Source organism: Anabrus simplex, chromosome 1 (genome assembly GCF_040414725.1).
Source record: "Anabrus simplex isolate iqAnaSimp1 chromosome 1, ASM4041472v1, whole genome shotgun sequence".
NCBI lineage: Eukaryota > Metazoa > Arthropoda > Insecta > Orthoptera > Tettigoniidae > Anabrus > Anabrus simplex.
Genome location: NC_090265.1, coordinates 441,489,222 through 441,516,612, shown reverse-complemented (window position 1 = coordinate 441,516,612; position 27,391 = coordinate 441,489,222). Strand labels below are relative to the sequence as shown.

At 38.1% G+C, this 27,391-nt stretch overlaps 1 protein-coding gene across 1 annotated transcript in view; it reads left to right on the top strand.

Moving 5' to 3' along the window:
- LOC136867104 (organic cation transporter protein) overlaps positions 1–27,391 on the top strand; it is a 74,576-nt gene that overhangs the window by 21,439 nt on the left and 25,746 nt on the right. Inside the window, exon 4 of the mRNA XM_067144211.2 lies at positions 8,275–8,459. Within this exon, the coding sequence (XP_067000312.1) occupies positions 8,275–8,459 (185 nt within the window). The remainder of the gene's footprint in view (positions 1–8,274; positions 8,460–27,391) is intronic.

Sequence of the window (27,391 nt, the reverse complement as noted above, 5' to 3'; positions counted from 1 at the left end):
TCAGATAAAAAATTAGATGTAGGGTTTTTCCGGCGTTTGCTCTATTAACCAGCGTTTCGTCTTAGGTCTGACACTAGACTCGTCAGAGTGGGATGTGTCAGACCTTACCCACTGACGCTGGGGTGTATGCAGGCTTCTGATAAGTTCACCTGCATACACCCCAGCGTCAGTGGGTAAGGTCTGACACATCCCACTCTGACGAGTCTAGTGTCAGACCTAAGACGAAACGCTGGTTAATAGAGCAAACGCCGGAAAAACCCTACATCTAATTTTTTATCTGATTTTTTATATGCTCTATTGGTGGAAAAATATCTAGTTCCCTCCATGGGAACTTAGAATTTCCATCTAGTACATAACATGTCATGCCATCTCTTGGCTGAACATCTGAAATACATGCTCAAATCCTATCATCGGACATGGCTCTCTCCCACAGCTGAAGAGCTATGTGTACATGATGTGTCCTTTGCGCTATCGCACAGCTGGAAGACGCAAGTCTATGCCGCTGAGTTAAGGAAACCAGAGTGCATTTAAAAGAATACATTTTTTCAAGACATTGTTGACAATTGACAGGAATGGGACCCTGAGACAGTTTTGCAAGCCACAGAATATGTATAATTTCTTAAAAGTTTTCAGTGTTACTTTTTGTTGGAGATATTTTCCTTGGTTTTTTTTCTCATACTGATGTCCTTTATGAAGTCTTATAAACCAAAACAATGGACACTACATACTGCTGCAAGAGGACAGAAGATATAAAACTGGGATGTGCAAATAAATGACTTTGAAAAGATTTGGAACACTGTCCATGAGAAGACATGAGAAATCAAGAAAGTGCTCAAGTGAGGATTCAGAAACACTGTCAGAAACGTCAATATTTCATGTCGGACCACTGCTGCTGGACACTGTTAAATACCCTGTGGTCTTACGTATTGGTGCCAGTCACTTGTATCTTTTCTTTAGACTGCCCCCATGTAAATATGTTAATATAACCTTTGTAAGACATACCCCAACATTTTGATGCTGTTACCCTTCACAACTGGTAATTTACAGCCAACGGCTGATATGTTGGTATCCACATTATCACTGAACATTGTTTTTCTCATTGACTATCCCTACTGTAACATCTCAATATTATTTCTTAGCAATTATAATTTAAATACAAATCAGGTACCTGATTTATTTATACCTTGAGGTAGTACTGTGACTGATGATGCCTTCAATGAAAGGCGAAACATGTCTCGTATGGAAATAAAGATAAATTCCTAATTGTTTAAAATTTTAATGTATTGAATAGGTGATATTATAAACTAATTAGCATCCTACATATAGTATCTTCAATACGGATCCATAATGATATTTATCACTTGCAATGACCATGTTAGCCATTTTAACGGTCAAATTCTTCAGTTTCAACTGGTTACCAAATTTATCCATGAATGAAATATTATTACACTAGTCTGAATCAAACATGTTCTTGCTCTTTGCTTGCTGTCAGAGATGTCCAGCAGCGTTGCCTGTGTGAGGTTGTCTGACAGTCGCTTTACCTCTAATCAGTGGCGGTGCGTTCTATATGTTCAGTGGTTCAGTGAACCCCCTAGAAATAGATAAGTCTATGTAAAATGGTTTATTACAGCCTATTCCTTTAATAAGCTCTGTATATCCACGCGCGTAGCGGTATTTTTGACATCAACATACTGTTGCTCTTCGGAACCAGCGAAGAGGTTCAATTTCAGAACTGCACGAGTGGGGCCGTGAGACGTAAGGAGGGTGCACAAGGCAAGGGGCTGTGAGGTGCAGGGAGAACATAGCCCAGGAATCGCTGGCGACTGGACCAGCGATAGACACGAGTTACATCGAGCAGTTCCGAAATTAGCCGAAGCACATCAGAGCACGCGGTTAAAGTTTGCCGTATGTGGTAGGTTTTGGAGGGGTTTTAATTTGAAGATTTTGCCATTCTGATGTAATTAACCGCAATGAGCCAGAATATTTTGGTAACTACGTTTTGTATAGCATCAATAGGTGTACGTCAAGCATTGAATAGGTGGTTTTCAATAAAGTAATTGTAAAAAATTTAATATTTTGAATTTCAATACGGTCTAATAATGAAATTAATCACTTGTAAACCTACAGTATTACCCTCAGAGTTATAATAAATCATTTGTGTAGCTATTACAGTTGCATGCAGCCATGGTAACGCAGAACCTCTGAAGAGGATAAGTGGCATCAGCGGTGTTTGGGAAAGCTGCATGTTATTGTGGAGGAGGATAGTGTTCTGTGTGGTGTGCAAGTTGCAGGAATGTTGGGGACAGCACAAACATCCAGTCTCTGATCCAAGAAAATTAACCGTTTAAGATTAAAATCCCACAAACTAACCAGGAATCGAACCCGGGGCCTGAAGTCCAAGACATTGACCACTCAGCCATGGAGTTAGACAATGAGATTTAGTTGATGAAGGGAGGTTATACAAGATTCTTACATGGAGACCCAGGCACAAGAAAGTAGATTCAGCTCTATAGGTGCTTGTCCCTTAATCTAAGGTTATCGAATCATATCCTTGAATACAAGAGACTTGCATCAGTAGATTTATGTACAAGATAGAGAATTCTTCCTCTCTGGCTGCTCTTCAGAGCAAGAGCAGTTAAAGGAATGTTCATAGTATTTTCATTTCTAATTACTTATTACTTTTCTACCCATACAAATCATAAATTTATATTCATCTGACAACAATATAAGTTAAATATAACATTTTGAACATTATATCTGATAAATGTATTATCATATCACGCAAATCAGGAAATTTTACATGGTTATACTGCACAGGAGGGATAAAATAGCAATTGTGTGAACAAATTAATTAGTCATCAGATAATAAATTCATTAATTACCTTACCCTTTACCCCATGGCACTACAGCCCTGATGGACTCTGGCCTACCAAGTACCTCCTGCAGATTGCAAGATGATGCAGGGTCAATGTAACAAACCCTCTCGGTTATTATTCTTGGCTTTCTAGATAGCTCCTCAGTTTTCATGTAAGTCAAGTGGATCTTGAACCAGCCCTCAGATCCAGGTAAATATATTTGACCTGGCTGGCAATCAAATCCAAGGCCTGCAGGTAAGAGACAGGCTCACTACCCCTAGACCACAGGGCCAGCAAATTCATTAGTTGACTTGAGTAAAAAGAAGGAAGGGCTAAACCTCTACTGTATACGTATTTTCTCTTGATTTATTTTTCAATCAGACCTTCATAGTCCTGTAAAATTATACATTTTGGTATACAAAGATAGCTTTGATTTTTTGATATGTTGTTAGCGTTGAGCCTGTAATGTAAAATCCAAGTTTTTGACCTTCATGTTTTATCTTTTCTCTGTTTCTCAAAATATCTCCTAAATGGTTGGTCTAACATAAAAAATAATTCATTCCAAATTTAAAGTTGAGTAAATTTGCTTAAGTTTGAGTACAAATTCAGCTCTGAAGCTTACTTAATGATTGAGATACAAGCTTTCAAACAATAGTGTTTTTATCAAAAAGTTGCTTAAGTTGTGATTTTTTTGTCAAATTTTGTAAAATATCTCCTAAACTAATGTGTTAAGAGGAAACATCATATGGATCAGTTTTAAAGGTGAGTAAATTTCCTGTATATAGAGCATATAAGAACATTTCTACAACCAATATTTCAAGATATGCAGTTGTTTGATTAAAGACTATATAAAAATTATCCATAGAAACACAATTTTCATACTTGTAATTTATTTTTCAATTGACATTCATTGCCATTACAACTTTACGTTTATACATTATAAAGCAATAAGGATACATAAAAATAGCTTTAAAAATGTGTACTATGTTTATACACCACAAGTTAAAACTAGGGCATTAACAGTGAGACACAAATCAGAATATGCTATTTACAGTTTTTTCCCATTTTGAGGGGCCAAGTCGGACCTCTTCAAGCTCTGTCTGCTGCTCCTCTCCTTATCATCCAGCTCATTATCAACATTTTCCATATCATCATTCATACATTCATTTATGGACGTTTGAGGATCGTCTTCATCTTCATCGCTGTCTTCAAACAGAGAGATATCAGGCACACTTTTGAAAGCATATCCCAGAGAACAGGTCCACAAAGAAGAGAGACTTGCTTTCCAGCAATCACAAGCGTTCTTGCACCTGCATGATATTATCTTAAGGAGGAATTTAGGAGCAGCTTCTCTTCCATTTTTCATGGGGAGAGGCCATATCAGGTAGGTACCCAGCCCCACTCAAGAGAATTTTTCTCATGTCCTAACCACTTTTGTATCTGATACTAACATCTCAAGGCATGAAATTGTTCTGCATCTACAGTTGGGGTAAACATGCTAGACTGGGTCATGCTCTTGTTGCTGACTGGGTAAACAGATGGTAGCGCAGTTCACTGAGAGATAGAGAGGTTCTGACGTTACCCCTTTATAAATGAATCAGAAAATTCTCATTTGGTTTCTTCCAGGTGTTAGTTTTTTCTATAAGAGTGCAAAATTTAGTCTTCCCGTGACCAAAGAGTGCACTTATCGTGTTATACTAACTAACGGCATGGATGAACAAAATCATTCCGCTGCACTTGTATTGAAATGACTTTGTGGAGTACAACACATCAGGTGTCCTCCCTTCTTTACATTTTCTTAAGTACAAGTTGTCTTTCATCAGGGCTATTGCTGTTAAAAGAACCAACAACAAAAATTTTGTCATACTGAGATCCAGCATGACCCGTGACGTAGATCAACCCAAAACAAACTACGATCATGGCAGTGAATAAACAAGGAGAATAAGAAATAACTAGCTGGAACACCAATGAGCTAGTTAAATAACACAAACAGGAAGCGTAAACATACACCCACAAAACATCATCAACAAGAACAAGAAGAGGACTTACCTGTAATGATGAAGGGTGTCTTAGAAAACCATGGAAAGTTTTAAAAATACCTGGTATCAAAATACTACATATTAAAAGAAAAACAACCTGTGTTTAAATTAAAGGAAAAATATATTATTTATTTCAAAAGAAATTAAAATGAAAATTAAAAACAGGGAAACGTCAACGCAGGAAAGTGAAATCATAGACCCAAAATAAATTAAGATAAAATTATTAAATAGTAGTTAGCATTACCAATCATAAAGTTAAATAAAATCTAGGAGGCCTCGGTATAGTAGAGTAGTAGGATATTTGAGATAATTATTTGTTTATAATAATACTTTAAGATATGCAATTTTAACCACGGAGTTCCATCCAACAGGAAGAATTTTCCACAGTTCAGATAGAGTAATCAGAACAACTCTTCATACAGGTAGCAATAAATGAAAAATAAAATTAAATACCTCAAACACAGTTTCAACATAACATTAAAGCAAGGAGAAACAATACAATTAAATTGAAATGCCACACGGGTAGGTAAACTCAGAGATCAACCACAAATATCATCATACCATCATCATTTTTTTTTTAAACAATCCAATTATTACCGGTCGTCACAGCAATGAAGGCCATGTATCCAAGCGTAAACAAGGTAACCACGGAAACCAAGTTCGAACAACAAGGAGAAAAACATGATTCAACGCGAAAGAAATAAGGAGGATCCCAGAAAATCAAAATAGGAACAGAGTAAACTTAATTAAAATATCCTTCCTCTTGGTCAGAACTCATATGGCTCAACCCTTACCTAATGGGGTGGTTTGATAGCATTTCAAAACAAAGTATTACATAATTTTACAAATGTTTAATGTAATTAGAAAATAATTTAATAATTTAGCTTCACCCCAAGTATGAGTGCACTACAGTACACGCTCGAAGGCATGAACACCTCAATTACAACGAACCCGAATTATGTTCTTGTTTAATTATAATTACAAAGATTTTTAGCCGAGTTGAGAACATACAATGCTATTTAGAGTCCCCCACACAAAATATTCCAGTTAATTTTTAAAATAGTTCCATACTAAAGAAGCTCCAGTACACAAAGAAGCGGAAGGAAATCCCTAATTGGAGTTGACGCGATAGCGCCATTTTACTACTTACAACTCATGATGAAGAAATATAAGTGAAAATTTCAAAAATAGACACCCTGGTGACGCTCCCAAGATGAAGATCTCTCCAAAAACATATTGAGGGCGTGTGAGAAGGAGCCCTCCCACAGTTTACTTCAGCCGTAGTCCATCGCACTAGGCGAAATCTTCTCATATATTAGATTCATGGAACATGCGTCCATCTTCAACCACTCACAACACCAAGAATGCCGCACTCACACTGAAAAAGAATCAACAAGGAGGCGTTCTCTCCGAGGAGAGCTCTAATTGGTTAATAGGCGGAGCATCGTAGTTCGAGCACTCTGCGTAGATGTCAGTACATACAGGGTGCTTTCTTTTAATAAGATCATCGCCCAGACTTGAGCGCTAACACAGAGTAGTAGTGAAAAATTAAAACTTGAAGTAGCAAGGAAGAGGAATCTAAATAGTTTGAGGCAAATTAAGTTTGTAAAACACAAATTTCAATGGGAATTAGCCCAGATCTAAAACGTTAGGCGGGGGGGGATGAATCGAACAAATATGACGCCTCGGCGTCAAGCAGAAACAGCAGTTTCAGTATGTAGTACAGTATGTCTGCATCCTTTACAGTCTGTTTTACTGTTACATTTCCTTCTTGCATAACTCTTTTCAGGAGGTCAATCAAACTTACTTTATTGCATTCATTTGAAAAAAAAAATCTTGATAAATTTCTGGACATGTGGCTTTATTGAATAGGATCTCATCATCAAACACTACAACAATGTTTGAACCATAATGTACTTTGTATGTCAGATAACTCTTATAGCTATGCCCCCGAAATTCAAATTCTGCTGCCAAACTACTTTATGAAGTAGACGACCTCCATCCACAATTACAAAATTGTTTTTTCCTTCAACGTCATCTGTGGTTGGTGTGAATGCTGAAAATAAAGAGATTTAATCCCCTTTTGCATGCTCTATTCCCTAAACAATGACAAATAAAAAGGTGACAGTTCAAATGTGAAAAATATTTTCAGGTGTTCATCTGACTGTTTGGTTACACAAATTCTGTGGAAGAGTGTTAGCGGCTCCACAGCAATTCTTTTTCTTTCCCGATATTAGCACTGCTGGTAACTGAAACAAGTATGATCACTTTATCTTTACATTTAAATTCAACGTTTTTGAAGTTACCACCAACAATTCTGGAGATTCCTTCCAAACCAAGTTCGTAAGACAAGTGACAATTGGCATCCGCAGTTCCTACCGTGCCACTACTTATTGATATCGCCACATCATTTGTGGGGAATGGTATACGCTGAGAAACTTTCCAACATCATCTTTGTCTCGAGCAATGTGAGAAGGGTGCATGTCCACATTTTGCTCACTAGTCACTGATTTTGTATTACAAAAGAAATGTAATTGTAAACGTATCTGTTACACAAATCTCACCTACAATCTGCCGCAACTTCTCATCAGATACAGATAGTAGTTTCTGTGTGTCTATGTGCAAGTGTTCTCCCTTAACGTTATTGTCCCGAGAGGAACACACCACATATTTGTCTCTCGATTCGTAAAATACCTATTACACAACACTGACTTTGAACAACTACAGGTCTTCAAATATTAATCGTAGAAATGCTCCACTGTGCTCTGTGTACAGCAAATTTGTTCACCTTTAAAAGTGATCCATATACTGTAATGTCTGCTCTAAACACCTTAGTTTACAAAATGTTTGACAACATTTCAAGAAATATCACAACTTTCACTATTTTTTGATAAAAACACAATTGTTTGAAAGCCTGTATATCAATCACTACATAAGCTACACAGCTGAATTTGGGATCATACTCTAGCAAATTTACTCTACTTTAAATTTGGAATGAATAAGTTTCTTTGTTAGACCAGCTACTTTGAAGATATTTCAAAAATAAAAAATAAAGGAAAGGTAAAAAAAATGTTGATGTTTTTTCAATGCCAAGGGGCAACATGGCAGCGCCCCAAGGTTAAAAACTTTGATTTTACATTAAATGCTTAACATTAACAACATACCAAAAAATCAAAACTACCAGACCTTTTGCACATCAAACCCCCTATCTTCAGGATGATTTTACTCAACTATTCAACCTTATGTGAATGTATGAATACAACAGTAAGAAACTGCTTTTGAAGATCGTGTTTTAATCAATGTCTTGGCCCTAAATAGCTTTACCATTGATGGAGAGATGCTCAATATTCAAAATACTCTACATTCTATTTTGCTTACAGATTTCCCTGGAATTATTCTTGCTGTAGCCATGATAAGCCGTATGTTCAACAATGCTGTGTACTCAATTATCTTCCTATTTATCAATGAGCTGTTTCCCACAGTAAACCGAGGGACTGCCATGGGCACATGTGCCACAATATCACATTTTGCTGGAATTGTAGGAAGTTTCTCTGTGATGGAGATGGTAGGTATTCCTTGATCATCACTGACTATTAACATAAGCAGTTTTTGCTAAATGTAACTATTAATATATAATGGTTGTGCAGAGTGATTCACATGGAGCTGTCCATTTATTACTATGTAACATAAATGTGACTGTACTGTAATTGATGGACTGTCAAACATACTAGTAATTTATTCTTATTCTGTTTATCAATCCTTACAAATTTGACAGAGAGGGGTGGAATGTCATGTGTTATTGGAGTGTAAATGCCACCCTCTTGCACCTACCCTGATGCATTGCCAACCCAAGTATTTGATCAGTCAACCTATCTGCTGGAACATATACCCTAATTCACATTTCCTTACACCACCATTGTTTTCATGATGACGATGATGATGTTTGTTGTTTAAAGGGGCCTAACAGCTAGGTCATCAACCCATAATGGTATGAGGTGCAGTAAAATGAAACAATAATTAAAACTTCAAAATGTATCCACTGACTAAAAATATAAACTGAATGATGATGAAAAAATGACCATGAATCCAAAACAATCAGTGGATCCAATTCACAATGCCTTCTTTTCTGAGATGATGCTTGTTATAAAAGGGTGTCCAAAATCCAGGTCACTGGTCCCTCATAATAGTACTAATCATTGGTAAAGCAGAACCATAGTGTTCCTCCTATAGTAGTACTAATCACAGGTAATGCAGACCCATGATATGTCACACAGTGCCACCACTCGCAGGCAACACAGACCCATGCTGTTCCTTACATAAGGGCACCATTTGCAAGCAATGCATACCCAGGGTGTTCCTCATATAGTGGGAATAATCACAGGCACCGCTGGTATTCCCGTGGTGTTCCTCACATAATAGAACTAATCACAGTCCACGTATACTCTTGGTATCAATCATCTGATGGTACTAATCATAGGCAATGCAAACCCATGCCATATCACACATTATGCTACCACCCACAGACAACACAGACCCATGGTGTTCCTCACATAATGGTACTACTCTCAGGCAACGCAGACCTATGATGTTAATCACATAGTGATACTAATCATGGGAAAAAGCAAAACCCATGGTGTTCCTCACATAGTGGTACTAATCACAGGCAACAGCCAAACCCGTGGTGTTCCTCACAGTGTTACTAATCAGAGGCAACGTAGACTGGTGGTGTTTTTCATATAGTGGTACTACTCATAGGTAACGCAGACCCATTCTGAACACAGAGGAATCGACACATTCCAGTGCAGCATACGGCACCTTTTCTCACAAGGACATTAGTCTGCTCAGCCGAGTGTCCGCTCCCCCACCTCGGTGGGATACACACGATGGTACTAACCACAGGCAATGCCCAGACCCATGGTGTTCCTCACATAAGGGTACTACTCCTAGGTAACGTAGATCCACGGTGTTCCTCAAATGGTGGTACTCATCACAAGTAACATCGACCCATGGTGTTCCTCACATAATGATACTAATCACAAGTAGTCTCATGGTTCTAATTTCATCATCCCTTGGTCGCCACTTTTAATCGCCTCTCACAACAGGCAGGAGATACCATGGGTATATTCTTCGTCTGCATCCCCCACCCACAGGGGTACCATTGTTTTATGGCGCCATGATTTTGCAAGATGTGATCTCATATAGACATAATCTAGGTAATTGTCTATGCCCATCAAGAATCTGTCCTTGACCTGAAGCTTCTCTACAACATAAGTATTAATTTGGTGCTCTATCTATAAAAGCTGCAGGAGCCACTGATAGACCTGAATTTCAAATGTTTCTTTTCTTCCTACTGGCTTTCTTAAGGGTCCCTGTTTCAGCCTGTTTTATGGGGAATTGGCAATAGAGTTGAGGGTATATAGGGGTGGTAGTAAGATATAAAGTAGAGGGCGTGTAAGTCGTAAATTGCTTGTAAGATCCCAATTAGAGAATGGTTCCAGTATATGGGATCATTACCAGGATTATTTGATTCAAAAACTGCAAAAAATCCATAGGAAAGCAGCACAGTGTGTTCTGGGTGATTTTTGACAAAAGAGTAGAATTACAAAAATGTTACAAACACTGTGTGCTGGGAGAGATGAGCTGCTTGACTAAGTGGTATGTTTTGAGCTGTCGGTGAAGAGGTGGCGTGGAATGATATTAGTTGACAAATAAGCTTGAATAGTGTTTTTAAAAGTAGGAAGGATCATAATATTTATTTATTTATTTATTTATTTATTTATTTATTTATTTATTTATTTATTTATTTATTCAGGATCAGCAACAGCATAATGCCGAATTACAAAGATCCGAGCTATGTACAATAGATATGAATCTAAAATGAAAGATATATAAATATTTACAAAGAACACAAATCTACACAATAAAAACTATACAATCATATATAATACATATTTACATAAACAACAATATTAACAAAGAAAAATACATTTACAGTAAATACAGGAGCAGAACTGGAAAGAACAAGAAGGAAAATTAAGTTATATTAGAAATATCATGACAGAAGGAAGGAAACGTTACGAAGATGTCTAGGTTCTTGTTGATAGATAATGTATTAAACATTGCTGGAATACGTATAGAAAGAGACCTTTGGGTGAGAGAAAGCCAGGAGCAAGGGATATGGAATAGGGTCTTCATTCTGGTACTATGGGATGGGATGTGGAGGGGAATAAGGAAGCTAAATCTGGAGACCTAAATAGATCATTAGCTGCTTTGTATAGCAGCTTTAGGTCGGCTACTTTCCTCCGAGCAGAAAGAGTCTTGAGGTTCAGTTTCCCAAGCACTTGGATAGTGCTTAGGTTCCGACATGCAGGGACTCTAGCTCTGACGATAGCACAGAAAAAAGATTGTACGCGGTCAAGGTGGCAGAGGTTTGAAGAAGCAGAAGTCAGAATTCAAGATGATGAATTGGGGCACTGAATCTGTTATAGGAAGAGGAACTAATTGGAATAATTTACCAACAAGTGAGATGTTCAATCATTTAAGAAAAGGTTGTTTTGGGTTTTTTTCCCCAGTGGTTTAATGTCACACTAACACATTGAAGGTTTTTGGTGCCGGAAGAATGGCCTTAACTAAGGTACATTAAAATAGATTAGGTAAATAACTGATAGGGAACCTCCCATCTGAATAACAGCCCTAAATCCAGATTAGTGGTGACTAATTGTTGATTGAGTTTGGTGTTTCTTGTTAATATCCTGTACTTTCATATTTTCATCATTTTTGCAGTTTGGGCTATAGCAATTCTTCCCCTGATTTCTTCTGGACTTCTTTCTTCATCTGAAACCAGATGTCCTAAATAGATTAATGTGTTTACTACTTCAAAATCACCTCATTTTTAGCAAATGTAGAATGTGACTGTCCTCCCTGTCAACAATCATAACTTTCATTTTGGTTACATTGTTCCCAGCTGACTACTGCTACCCTCTCTGTTATGACCTTCATCTCTCTGACACTTGTGACTACAATAACAGTATCATTGGCATCACTAACATTACGGATGGTTCTGCCTTCAAATTAATATTCTACCATTCCAGTCTCTTAGCATCTTTCATATGATTTGTTCATGTAAGATGATGTAGAGGATAAGGAGCAAGATATGTACCAGCTCATGGAACTCCTAAAATATCGTTTATAGGGAGAAAAAAGAAGATTATGCCAGTGACAAAAGCTCCTCAGTACACAGTATTTTATTAAACTCAATGCTCATGAAGACAAATGTGATGTCTACCAACACATCTAATCAATACACATCAGCATTTCTTCAACATCAATCACAAAATGAGCAATATGCTGGTAGACAGTGAAAGTTCGTGGAGTTGCACCAGCTTAGAAGAAAATATTCAACAGCTGACTATGATGGTTTGGACATGTGCTGCAAGCAGGAAATACAATTGTAGTGATAGGCTACATACTTGAAGATGGTTATTTTACAAGGATTTAAGTAGGAAACCACAGAAAACCATCTTCAGGGCTGCCAGCAGTGAGGTTCAAACCCATCACCTGAATGCAAGCCACAGTTACATGATCCAAACCTTGTAGTAAACTCGCTTGGTACTTGAAGTTGTCAGAAAGAGAAAAGAGAAGGCCCAAACAAGAATCAAAACTGCAAAATATCACTGTTAATGTGTGATTTTGATTTAGATAATATTTCTTGAGTGATATGAGATCAGCACACAGAATTTTGATCTGAAAAAATGATATTTGTAGAAAAAACAAAATTGATTTTGGTACAAAAATTACTCATCTGGGGGATAGTAAAAATGACAAGGGCAAATATATTAGAAACTTATAAAAATATTCAACACAAGTTAATGTTTCATAACAACATTGACAATAATTACGACATTTAAAGCTATCAGCGCAATAGTGGCCTAACCTACATTTTGGAAAAAAAATTATATTTTCATGCATAATGTTCCTTTATACCCTATCCTCACGTCCTACAATAGCCATAAACATATGTGGACAACATGCACAATGTGGCAGCACAGGATGTTTATGCACCATGCAGTTCCATAATAAACTGAGCACAATACTGGTCTGTGCCACATAGACCACTATTGCTCTATTTATGCATAGGGAGTTGACTGGCAGTACGTTGTACCGTGCATCATACAGCACGTACCAACCAGAGGAGGAGACAATTGCAGTAGATTTCAACAGTATAATGGTCAACACACCATGTGTGTGTGTGTGTGTGTGTATGAGAGAGAGAGAGAGAGAGAGAGAGAGAGTGTGTGTGTGTGTGTGTGTGTGTGTGTGTGTGTGTGTGTGTGTGTGTGTGTTTTACAGAACAAAATGTGCAGTAGCTCTGGTGACAACATTGAAGCTGTATTGCAAGGTAAGGACGGTGTTATGTTCCCTTGTTGGACTAATAGCTCCTTAATACTAAGTGATAATGAAACATTTTGCGGATAAGTACTCGTGAAATATTTCCATTTCAGAAATATTTGAGTCTGAAACTAATACCAATGACACGGAAGTAGAACGCATACCTTGCCCACCCAGCCAGCATATGAGTATTATATCGGACGAGTTGCGTATATTTTATCAGAGCCGAATCTATCCAGTACGTATAATGATACCATATGATATGTTTTTGACATAATGATACCACGTCGACTATTGTACATCAATCTTGGATGCATGAGAGGGGGATCATAGTACTGCTAACATAAAAGAACCTCAGCGAGGAAGAAAACAGTTCCAGAATGAAAATCTGTGGGCATGGAACATTCGAAAAGAAGTGATTGAAAGAGGAAGAACACATGAACATTAAGGGAAATGTAGTTTCAAAGAAATGACCATGTAGGAATGAATGCTTTCGACACTTTTCACCTGAACACCAGCAACATCTGCTCGACTCTTTCTACGCATTAGGTAGTTTCGATCTGGAGTCGGCATATATTTCTGCTATGGTGAAGGTTGTCCCTAAGGCACACACACATGCCTCTATTACAACTGAGTCGCAACAAGGAACAACATGAATATACCATTTTCATAATGAAAAGAGACTTGAAGTTAAGGTGTGTAAAGTGTTCTTTAAGAAAATTTTGCAAATATCAGACAGCAGGATTACAAGGGTTATTTTGCAATAAGTTATGCAAAAGACCCCACATGTAGATAAAAGAGGCACGTGCCATGCTAAAAACAAAATCAAATAGCAAAGACAATTGAAGCAGAGAACTTCATAAAATGTTTTCCAGCATATCAGAGCCATTATGCATGAATTAATGAAAGTGTGGTTCAGAAGTATTTGTCACCGGACCTTAGCCTGGGTAAGTTATATCATTTATATCAAGCCAAGCAGAGTGACCTGATCTCGTACTACAATTTTGGTCATATTTTTAATACACAATTTAATCTGTCATTTCATCCCCCTGTAAGTGATTCCTTTCAAAAATGTGACTTCTATAAAATCACACTCGATGCAGCCCACACCATGGAAGAGAGGTCTAAATGGGGAGTTACATCAATGAAAGGCCGAGAGCGTACAGACAGGAATGCATCAGGATTTAGAAGAAGGGAAGCATCCAGACAGCGATATGACTGTTATCATAAGTTATAATTTTCATTTCCGTGTTGACATATAACTTATATAATAGGAATTAATTGAGGGATGTCCCACCATTCAACACAATACATAACATTTATTAAGTGAAAACCTGTTTCGATTCTCTTGGAATCATCATCAGTTCACAGTAAATAAATCAAAGGATCTTAATTACAAACAACATGAAATCTGCCTTTAAATACATTTAAAATGGTTGACATGGATTATATGACATAAAAACACATTAAAATTTAAAGAACGTCCTAGGATCCAGGTCATAGATAACTGCAGTACGTTTGTACAATGTTGAACAGAGCTTTAAGATAATACAGGGTGTTTCAAAAAGAATATACGTATTTCAAATGCATATATTTATTAAACTATAAGACATACGAATATGAAACTTTAAACACATATTTATGAACCTCTCAGGTTCAGATTACAGATGTTCAATATGTCCTCCATCAGTGACACGAACAATATCACATCAATACTCAAATTCCTTCCATACTCGGGCAAGCATGTCCTTCGTCACTGATGTTATGGCAGTACGGATCCGGTTCTTTAACTCTTCCAGGTTCTGTGGGAGTGGTGGTACATAAACGTTGTCTTTAACGAAACCCCACAGGAAGAAGTCACAGGGTGTCAAATCCGGTGACCGTGGAGCCCAGCTGAGACATGCTAAGTTGCCAACTCCTTGACAACCAATCCAATGGTTCGGTAGTTTCATTCAGATATTCATGCACTTGGCGACTCCAGTGAGGGGGTGCCCTGTCTTGTTGAAAAATGAAGTTGTCTAAGTGCAGCCTCGGAAACAACCAGTTTTGTAACATAGCAAGGTACTGCTGACCGTTAACCGTGTTTCCATCAAAGAAAAATAGGCCGTAAACTGATGATCGGGATATCACATAAAACACATTGACTTTGGGCGAATCTCGTACATGTTCAATGACTGCAAGTGGGTTCTGTAGGCCCCAAATTCAAACATTGTGTTTGTTTACCTGACCACTAACTTGGAAAGTCACTTCCTCATTGAACACGATGCGTTGTGCAAAAGTGTTATCATTGTCAATAGCATCACGAATCTGGTTACAAAATGCCACACATTTGCGTTTGTCATCAGGACGCAGAGCTTGTAACAGCTGCAACTTGTACAGCTTCATAACCAACTGATGTCTCAAAACATGCAAATTGTTGTTGTAGGCAGTTGTAACTCCCGACTGGCACGACGAGTTGATTTTGAAGGTCTACGTTGGAAAGCAGTTTCAATTTGTGCAACATTTTCTTCAGGAACACGAGGGCGGCCAGGACTCTTTCCTTTACATACACATCCTGTATCTACGAATTGTCGATACCATCTGCGAATGTTCCACCCATTTTGAGGATCAATTTGGTACCTCAACCTGAAACATCTTTGCACTGTAATCACGGAATTGCACTTCGCAAACTCGAGAACACAAAATGATTTCTGCTGCGGAGTAGCCATTTTAAACATATGATGGTTACCAAGCAAAACAGAAAACAACTGACATGTAGCAGCTATTAATATAACTATACTATGTACAGTATTAGTTTCTCCAATAGCCGAGCCAAGGTGCAGCGATCGATAGTTTGGACAAAATAATACTTTGTAATACGTATATTTGAAACACCCTGTATATAGAAACTTGAAGTTGAGGGATACTGTGAGGTTCTTATTTGCTACTGTGGATATAAAAACATATGTTAAAAATGTTCAAATATTCGTAGTTGAATCGTCGATGAAGGATAAAAACGTATAAAAATTGACGATCTTGTAAAGTGCCGATGTTAAGACATTTGCAGTTAAAATGATTAGCTGAGGAGTTGGGGAAACATCCTTCATTGTTTTATAACATCTGCTTTGTTGTTGAAAATGTCCCCGTTATTGTTGTTGAAGTAAAAGTTGAATGATGATATGGCCTTGGTTGTATGGCACAGTATCATAAAAAGTTGATTGTCTGAGGAAGAAGAAGAAGAAAGAAAAGAATTGAGAACTAATGTGTGTATTTGGATTTAATTATTGGAAAGTGGTTTATGGTACTTACTCCCTTATTCCTCGCTCTCATTCACCTGCTGCTAAAAAAGTAGACAGTGCACTGCTCGTCCATGTCTGCGTGAAGCTTATTGCTGGCTTTGAGAGGTGGGGAGCGGTGACTTGTTTTGGATTGGCTGTGGTGTGGAAGGGATGCGAGACAGTGGGGGAGTGATCTGTTGTCGCACTGTTCTGCCTAGATACGTCTTGAGAATAAGGGGGTGGATGGCCTAGTAAAGTATGTTTGTTTTCTCGATGGATTCATTCAGATTGTGATTAAAATTGACTCGTTGATCCAACGATATATAAAACATTTCCATGATATTGAACATAATTTCAATAATTTGAAGTCCTTGTCTATATCGGAAAACTTGCGCTTGGATTCGTGCATACGTATTCCCATGGCAGAACGCATGGTATGTTTGACTGCATTAATATGTTCCATGTACCTAGTGTTAAAGCTTCTCCCTGTCTGTCCGATATAGCTTGCTAAACAAGAATGGCACTGCAATGTGTAAATACCTGATTTACCAAACTTGTTAGATTTATTCACGGTCCCTGGATTGTAGAAGTGAGATGGATTGTTGTTGGTTGTCTTGAATGCTATTTTTACCCTGTGTTTTTTAAACAAGTTTGTTATTTGGTATACAGAATCATTGTTGAAGGTGAAAACTGAATAACTGTCCTTCTGCTTCTTTTCTTTAATAAGAGTAGATTTTTGTTTATTTCGAATTTTAGATATTATTTGGTTGATGAAACTTCTGTTACACCCATTAGAATAAGCTATTGCCCTTATGGTATCCAGTACTTTTTTTTCTTAGGTTGGAATGAGATAATGGTACATTGAATGCCCTGTGGACCAAGCTATAAAAAGTGGCTTTTTTTTATGGGAATTAGGGTGGACTGAAAATTGTTTGATAGTATTGTTCGTTTGTATAGGCTTCATGTACATGTCATAAGAAAGGAAGTGTTGATTTCTTGCGACTGTTAAGTCTAGGAAATTTAGAGAACGGTTGGATTCTGTTTCTAATGTGAACTGTGTATGGGGATTCAACTTGTCTCTGGTAAGACCCCAACTAGAGTATGGTTCCAGTGTATGGGACCCTCACCAGGATTACCTGATTCAAGAACTGGAAAAAATCCAAAGAAAAGCAGCTCGATTTGTTCTGGGTGATTTCCGACAAAAGAGTAGCGTTACAAAAATGTTGCAAAGTTTGGGTTGGGAAGAATTGAGAGAAAGAAGAAGAGCTGCTCGACTAAGTGGTGTGTTCCGAGCTGTCAGCGGAGAGGTGGCGTGGAATGACATTAGTAGACGAATAAGTTTGAATGGCGTTTATGAAAGTAGGAAAGATCACAATAAGAAAATAAAGTTGGAATTCAAGATGACAAACTGGGGCAAATATTCATTTATAGGAAGGGGAGTTAGGGATTGGAATAACTTACCAAGGGAGACGTTCAATAAATTTCCAATTTCTTTGAAATCATTTAGGAAAAAGCTACGAAAGCAACAGATAGGGAATCTGCCACCTGGGCGACTGCCCTAAATGCAGATCAGTATTGATTGATGATGATGATGATGATGGTTTAACTCATCCAGTATAGTTAGGCTGTTGGTATGTCTTCCATCTAAAACTGTGAAGGTGTCATCGACAAATCTTATCCAGAAGAAAATGTGCTCCATTTTGCTGATGTGTGTATGCTTCAGATGGTCTAAATAAATATCTGCCATAATGCCCGATGGCGGAGATCCCCTAGTATATTCTACAACCACCACACTCAAAGACATTGTCATGTAAATATCTGGTTTCTTGTAATGCCAGAATGAGTATGTTCTGCTCTTCCAGTATGTTAGTCAACTCTTAACTTTCCTGTTTGATGGAGTGTATTGATATTTAGTGTTCCCATAATATTTCTGCTTAGGTCTTATTTTTTCTGGGGGTTTCCGTGAAGCTCCAACTCTTCCCTATATGATCAATCAATCAATCAATACTGATCTGCATTTAGGGCAGTCGCCCAGGTGGCAGATTCCCTATCTGTTGCTTTCCTAGCCTTTTCCGAAATGATTTCAAAGAAATTGGAAATTTATTGAACATCTCCCTTGGTAAGTTATTCCAATCCCTAACTCCCCTTCCTATAAATGAATATTTGCCCCAGTTTGTCCTCTTGAATTCCAACTTTATCTTCATATTGTGATCTTTCCTACTTTTATAAACGCCATTCAAACCTATTCATCTACTAATGTCATTTCATGCCATCTCTCCAGTGACAGCTCGGAACATACCACTTAGTCGAGCAGCTCTTCTTCTTTCTCTCAATTCTTCCCAACCCAAACATTGCAACATTTTTGTAACGCTACTCTTTTGTCGGAAATCACCCAGAACAAATCAATCTGCTTTTCTTTGGATTTTTTCCAGTTCTTGAATCAGGTAATCCTGGTGAGGGTCCCATACACTGGAACCATACTCTAGTTGGGGTCTTACCAGAGACTTATATGCACTCTCCTTTACATCCTTACTACAACCCCTAAACACCCTCATAACCATGTGCAGAGATCGGTACCCTTTATTTACAATCCCATTTATGTGATTACCCCAGTGAAGACCTTTCCTTATATTAACACCTAGATACTTACAATGATCCCCAAAAGGAACTTTCACCCCATCAACGCAGTAATTAAAACTGAGAGGACTTTTCCTATTTGTGAAACTAACAACCTGACTTTTAACCCCGTTTATCAACATACCATTGCCTGCTGTCCATCTCACAATATTTTCGAGGTCACGTTGCAGTTGCTCACAATCTTGTAACTTATTTATCACTCTATAGAGAATAACATCATCCGCAAAAAGCCTTACCTCCGATTCCACTCCTTTACTCATATCATTTATATATATAAGAAAACATAAAGGTCCGATAACACTGCCCTGAGGAACTCCCCTCTCAACTATTACAGGGTCAGATAAAGCTTCACCTACTCTAACTCTCTGAGATCTATTTTCTAGAAATATAGCAACCCATTCAGTCACTCTTTTGTCTAGTCCAATTGCACTCATTTTTGCCAGTAGTCTCCCATGATCCACCCTATCAAATGCTTTAGACATGTCAATCGCGATACAGTCCATTTGACCTCCAGAATCCAAGATATCTGCTATATCTTGCTGGAATCCTACAAGTTGAGCTTCAGTGGAATAACCTTTCCTAAAACCGAATTGCCTTCTATCGAACCAGTTATTAATTTCACAAACATGTCTAATATAATCAGAAAGAATGCCTTCCCAAAGCTTACATACAATGCATGTCAAACTTACTGGCCTGTAATTTTCAGCTTTATGTCTATCACCCTTTCCTTTATACACAGGGGCTACTATAGCAACTCTCCATTCATCTGGTATAGCTCCTTCGGCCAAACAATAATCAAATAAGTACTTCAGATATGGTACTATATCCCAACCCATTGTCTTTAGTATATCCCCAGAAATCTGATCAATTCCAGCTGCTTTTCTAGTTTTCAACTTTTGTATCTTATTGTAAATGTCATTGTTATCATATGTAAATTTTATTACTTCTTTGGCCTTAGTCTCTTCCTCTATCTCGACATTATCCTTGTAACCAACAATCTTTACATACTGCTGACTGAATACTTCTGCCTTTTGAAGATCCTCACATACACACTCCCCTTGTTCATTAATTATTCCTGGAATGTCCTTCTTGGAACCTGTTTCTGCCTTAAAATACCTATACATACCCTTCCATTTTTCACTAAAATTTGTATGACTGCCAATTATGCTTGCCATCATGTTATCCTTAGCTGCCTTCTTTGCTAGATTCAATTTTCTAGTAAGTTTCTTCAATTTCTCCTTACTTCCACAGCCATTTCTAACTCTATTTCTTTCCAGTCTGCACCTCCTTCTTAGTCTCCTTATTTCTCTATTATAATAAGGTGGGTCTTTACCATTCCTTACCACCCTTAAAGGTACAAACCTGTTTTCGCATTCCTCAACAATTTCTTTAAACCCATCCCAGAGTCTGTTTACATTTTTATTTACCGTTTTCCACCGATCATAGTTACTTTTTAGAAACTGCCTCATACCTGCTTTATCAGCCATATGGTACTGCCTAACAGTCCTACTTTTAAGACCTTCCTTTCTATCACATTTATTTTTAACTACCACAAAAACAGCTTCATGATCACTAATACCATCTATTACTTCAGTTTCTCTATAGAGCTCATCTGGTTTTATCAGCACCCCATCCAAAATATTTTTCCCTCTGGTTGGTTCCATCACTTTCTGAATCAGCTGCCCTTCCCATATTAACTTATTTGCCATTTGTTGGTCATGCTTCCTGTCGTTCGCATTTCCTTCCCAATTGACATCTGGCAAATTCAGATCTCCCGCTACAATCACATTTCTTTCCATGTCGTTTCCCACATAGTTGACTATCCTATCAAATAATTCCGAATCCGCATCAGTGCTACCCTTTCCTGATCTGTACACTCCAAATATATCGAGTTGCCTATTATCTTTAGAAATAAGCCTTACACCTAGAATTTCATGTGTCTCATCTTTAACTTTTTCGTAGCTTACAAATTCTTCTTTCACCAGAATGAAAACTCCCCCGCCAACCTTTCCTATCCTATCTCTACGATACACACTCCAGTGCCGTGAGAAAATTTCTGCATCCATTATATCATTTCTCAGCCATGATTCAACTCCTATTACAATATCTGGTAAATATTGTTCAAGGATGTTCAGAATTCAATGGCCTAAGTGCACCACATCATGGTGGTGAGTGATTTCCACTTGTGGGTACCCTCTGGAGAGTTATAACTGAAGACATTTTCATATTCTAATTGTTGAAGTTCCTCAGAAAACAAGATATCTTGTTTTCAATAAATAGAACTGAAGTTGTGAACCCCAGACCTCTTTTCTGTTGGGTTAGGTCCCCAAGCTTTCAAGAATCCCTTCTCTACCCACAAGGCAGTGGTCCATTTGTAGCTGCTCCTAACGTAGAGAACACACACTACTGTGGATTCTGTCCATGAGAGCTACTTTATTAAATTCAAACCACCAGTAAACTGGTGAGGAACCTCCTATCTGACACCTGGGATGCACCACATGGGAGTACTGCCTCTTCCCCTGCTATGACAGCATAGCAGGTTCATTTTACAAAGGAAAAAATTAAATTTATCCTCCTAATTCAATACAAAACATAATTCCATCATTAGATGGAGCAATAAAATTCAAACATGTTTCAACTCGTTTGAGCCATCTTCAGTGATATAAGGGGGATTAAAGTAATCTACATAATACAAGCTAAAATGTGCTAAAAACATAATGAAGGAACAAATGAAAAACAAAAGAGACAGACGAAAATGAAAACAATAACAATATACAATATTTACATCACTAGATGGAGCAATAAATAACTCGCTGAGGCAAAAGGATTAATATGAAACACAATTGAATCCAAAAAATGTGCTAAACCTAAGAAGAAAATAAAAGTAAAATAAAATAAAAGATAACAGATGGAAACAAAACAGTAAGTGCTAAAATTGAAGTTACGGACCTCTTAGACTAAATTTTTTTTAGTTTGATAACAATTCAAAAACAGCACAAAATCACTGTGTTGAAAATTCAGGCTGAAACACCATCCCACAAATGGCTAGGAGGGGAGCGAAAAAGCTTGAGAAACCAAGTTTGAGAAGAGACAACGTGCCACGTGAAATGTACGTGATAAGAGATGGAAAAACACTGATGAATTAAAAATTTTAGAATAGCAGCATTCTCAATTTCTTCTCAATTTAGCAGTCCCCGCCTCGAAGATTGGCTAGGTGTGTTTGCCTTATTTTAAATGGTTGGGAGGGCAGCGACAAAACTGAGAAGCTGTGTTAGAGAAGTAACAGGTGCATGGTAAACTGTAAGTGACCATAGTGGAAACCATCAATGAAGTTTCAATCTGTAATGGAAAAAATAAGGTTGTGTGAGAAACTTGGGCCGATAAGTAAAAAGTGTAAAATGGGCGTTAAGAAAACAAACTTACAGTACTTAAAAAAAAGGTGGTTGTCCTTTCGAACCGGCCTGGCCTTCCCAAAGTTCATGGTCCTGTTCGTACGATCGAGTCTTTTGTTGGCTCAGCTGTGTTTGCGAGGATGGGAGGAGCGGAGGGGGAAGGGGAGGGTGCAGGGCTGGTAGAGAGAGGGTGGGGGTTGGGGAGGGGGGAGTGATAGTGAGTTGGAGAGACAGAGGCGGGGTTTGTTTTTATTATAGAAGTTCTGACAAATAAATGGAATGAATGTTTCAAGTAGAATGTTCTTTTTTTTTTTTTTTTTTTTCATTGATTTTAATTAAATTGTGAGAGGGGTTCATAAACTGATCTAAATCGATGTGGATGCTCTCAAGAATGTTGAGTAAGGTGCCTTTTTGCTCATAATGCAAGATCTTAAGATCTTTATCGATTGATGTGTATTCGTGGCTGGATGCTTTATGATGTTCACTCATAGCTGAAATACGATTATGTTTGAGAGCTTTGCGATGTTTGGCGTATCTTATGACAAAATTGCGACCTGTCTGACCTACATAGCTGGAATTACAGGATTGGCATTCTAATTTGTAAACTGCGGAGTTCAAATACCTATTATTAATGTTATTGTTGACAGTGTATGGATTGAAAATGAGTTTGGAGTTGATGTGGGAGGTTCTAAACACTATTTTGATGTTGTTTTTTTTTTTTTTTTTTTTTTAATATTAGAAATTTGGTAAATGCTGCTATTATTGAAAGTGAATGTGGAAAACATTTTTCTAGGGTAGTCTTGGGTCTTCTCTTATACCTGTTGATGATTCTGCTGATGAAGGTTCTACTGAAACCATTGTGTTCTGCAATACTGTAAATAGTATTATTATTATTTTAAAAAAATTTTTTTTGGTAGTAATTCTTGCGAGATAAAGGAACGGTTAATGCTCTGAGTACCATGCTATTGTAAGCTGCTTTCTTATGTATGTTTGGGTGCACAGAAGTTTGTTGGATGGTATTGATGGTGTGGGTTGGTTTTTCTGTATATACAACCTGTGACAATAAAGTTCAGTGAATGAAGTCAGAACGGTCGATCCAGCAACACTGGCGAGATGCAAAGCTGCACCTGCGTAGCAGCAGGTTTTGACCTCCTGTTCCCAACGTTGTTCAGTTGAGCATCGTGTGTGTGCCATGTAAGAACTGTTTGACACAGTGCGTGTTTAGTGCGTTGGTTCTGAACTGCGAACATGAACGACCAAAAGATCAATGTACAGTTTTGTTTTAAGCTTGGCAAGACTCCGAAAGAAACGCATGTGATGCTGGTATGTGTTTATGAAGATCAAGCACTGTCCTTGAAGTGTGTGTACGAGTGGTTCGCCCGTTTTCGAGGAGGCCGGGAAAGCGTTTCTGACAACTCCCATAGCGGAAGACTGGCGACCACTGTCAGTGCAACTTGAACATCCCCCATACTCGCCAGATCTCAATCCTCCAGACCTCTTCCTATTCCCATGACTCAAACTAAACTCGCTTTGAAAGGAAAGAGATTTGATGACATTCCTGATATCCAACGAAACATGACGAGGCTTTTGAACACCATCCCGAAGGAAGCCTTCTTGCAAAGTTTCCAGGACATGTATCGCCAACCTCAGCAGTACATAGTTATGGGAGGGGATTATTTCAAAGGACAGTAAGGTCACTGTCATGCATTGCTCATCTATGTTGATAGTACAGGACTATTCACTGAACTTTATTGTCACAGGTTGTATTAAAGGATAAAGTGTTGTTGCAGTTGCGCACAATGGTTAAGTCCAGGTAATTAAGGGCTTTACTATTTTCTGACTGATGAATTTTATATGTGGGTCATTGGAGTTGAGAGATTCAAGAACTGTGTTACTGTTAGTAACACAGGAGTCTAAAATAACATGTCGCCTACAAAGCGTGTCCAGTGTTGAATGTCACAATGATGTGAGAATGTTCTAAACAATCGACGTAAATATCTGCAAGGATTCCTGAAGCTGGTGACCCCATGCGAAGACCTATCTGTTGGTAAATGACATTATTGAAAGTGAAGAAATTGTTATTCAATGTAAACTTCGAATCCAAATAAATTTATCTTTTTCGCTTATACTTAAATTGCTGAATTTGGAAAGATCGTTCTTGATCAATTATATGGTGTTGTTAACGGGCACATTAGCATACATGTTAGTAATATCAAATGAATGAAGAGTGTGGAGTTTGGTTAAATTAAAATGTTTAATTTTATTGCAAAATTCTATGGAAATCTTTACTGATGTATTGGCTTGAAAACGATAGTGTGATTTGAGGAATTTGTGAATGAACCGAGATATCGCATAGGTCAGACTATTTCTGAGATTTTTTGACAAGTGTGTTTTTTCTTTAACAAAGTAAGGTTAAGTTTGTTAGTGATATGTAATTGGAAGGACGTCCATTCGAGGGGGCAAAGGAGAGTGGAAACTTCTAAATGAGTTTCATATAGTTTGTGGTTTAGAAGAGATTTCTTTTTGTGGAGAAATTTGATTTCTGGTGGATCCACATTATCAGTACCTGCCAAATATTTGTTTATAGCTACCATGCTGTCAAAGCATGGATTTTGTTAGAGGACATCACAATATTTTGTTTGCATACTGAGTTCACTGTTTCCTGGGATACCTTCCAGTTTACAGTTCACTTTCTTCATAATCTCCAGCAAATCACTAAGACGTAACCCACTTGTTTCTAGCTTGTTGACTGATTCTGGTATGATCTGAAAGTGCCAGTTCACTTTGAATTGTTTCACTGCTGAAAGCCACTTTCACCTCCTGAATCAGACATCAAATCCTTCAATCACACGCTTCACTCTAAGGAAACGGTGACAACAGAAAAGCACAGCTGCAATCCAATTTTCCCAGCATGTAAGGATTGGCTCTTGAGGAAGAGGAACATCTGGTACGCAATTCCTGTAAACCTCTGTCCAGAGAGGCACTTTCACAAAAACTCTCTTCGTAGTGGATATTGGTTTGTTCACATTTAGAAATTGTGCCCTTATTTCCTCTGCAAGCCTGTTAAGGTCTTGAGTTGCCCATGCTGTGTGAATCAAATTAGGATAAAATCCCTTCAATGCTGCAGCAGCTATTAACATATAGCTGGCAGAATCAGTCAGAAATACCTGGAACTGACTTGTCATACCCACCTGAAGGCCTGAGCAGGCAGAATAGATCCTTGACAATTGTAGAATGATTTGACCTTTTTGACACTTTGCAAGAGGTAAGATATGGGGCACCTGGTTCATCTCCGCTCAACTTCCCGACCAACATATTTGCTACACATCTACCACATGCATCCATAGTCTCATCTACAACTCTCTGGATCAGACTGTCAGGTAACTCATTTTGGATTTCTTCCATCACCAAATTGTAATATTTGTCAGAGTACGCTTCTTGAACTGTAGATTCTTGAGGAATAGTCTGGTTTTATTCTCAAGAAAGCTACTGAAATGAGCGTTCATTAATTTATTCCATGGAATATTTGCAGCAATCATTCAGTGACACAAATCATGGGTAAACTCATTTTATCCTGAAGTGGACAGTAAGGTTTGTTTTGTCTTGCCACTACCAATTCACTTAGCATTTATATGAGCTGAGGTATTAGAGTGCTGTGTGAGTTGGTACTTTTTTTCTCACAGAGAAGCTGGTTGTCACAAATATGACAAAAATTATTTTACTATCTGTGATATAATCTGTGTCGCCTCCAATCCAGCTTTTCACAAGGTAACAAACTTCTACTACCTTTTTGTTTACGCATTGTCCGTGACTTTGCTTAAAAGTCAAACTTAGAAACAGTTCAACGGACAGTTCACTAACAACATGGTGATCTTCTTTTCTTCATGGGGCTTCTAAATATTCCTAATTAGTGTCGACCTCTAAGATCTATTCCTACCATGTTTTTCCTTCATTCCCACCTAGATTACCGGCTCCCTTCATAAAGCTGCAGGTTGTTCTTATCGGGTCTTCTTGGATTTTTCCTCTCTTTACCTGGTAGTCCTCGAGTGGAGAGTCTGATTCTACCTAGCGCCTCACATTCAAAAAGTATGTGTTCAGCTGATTCCTCTGCTTCATTACATTTCCTACATATGTTGTCTCCTATTACTTTTTTTTTTTGCTTTACGTCGCACCGACACAGATAGGTCTTATGGCGACGATGGGACAGGAAAGGCCTAGGAATGGGAAGAAAGCAGCCGTGGCCTTAATTAAGGTACAGCCCAAGCATTTGCCTGGTGTGAAAATGGGAAACCACGGAAAATCATCTTCAGGGCTGCCGACGGTGGGGTTCGAACCCACTATCTCCCGGATGCAAGCTCACAGCTGCGCACTCCTAACCGCACGGTCAACTCGCCCGGTACTCCAATTCTGCTTGTTGTTTTAAGAGGCCTAACATCGAAGGTCATCGGCCCTTCTCCAATTCTATGTAGGTGTTTTTTCACATGGCAGTGTCCTGTCAATAGTCCTACTATCCATCTTATATTTTCTCTGCTGAGTTTCAACAGTTCTTTAGTATGCTTCTTGTTTGGTCCTTTTATCAGTTCTTTTGCAAGCCTGCATCCCTGGGTATTTTTCCAATTCTCGATTTGTTTCTTTTGTACCCATTTTCCTACGTAGTGTCAGGCTTGTCAATAGGGAATCCCGCATACAGGTGCTGGGCCTACAAAATATGTTTCTGCCCCTTTCCTGGCCAGTTTATCTGCATTTTCATTTCCTTCTATACCTGCATGCCCTGGTACCCATATTATTTTGACAATGTTGTACTTTGAGAGCTTCAGGAGAAG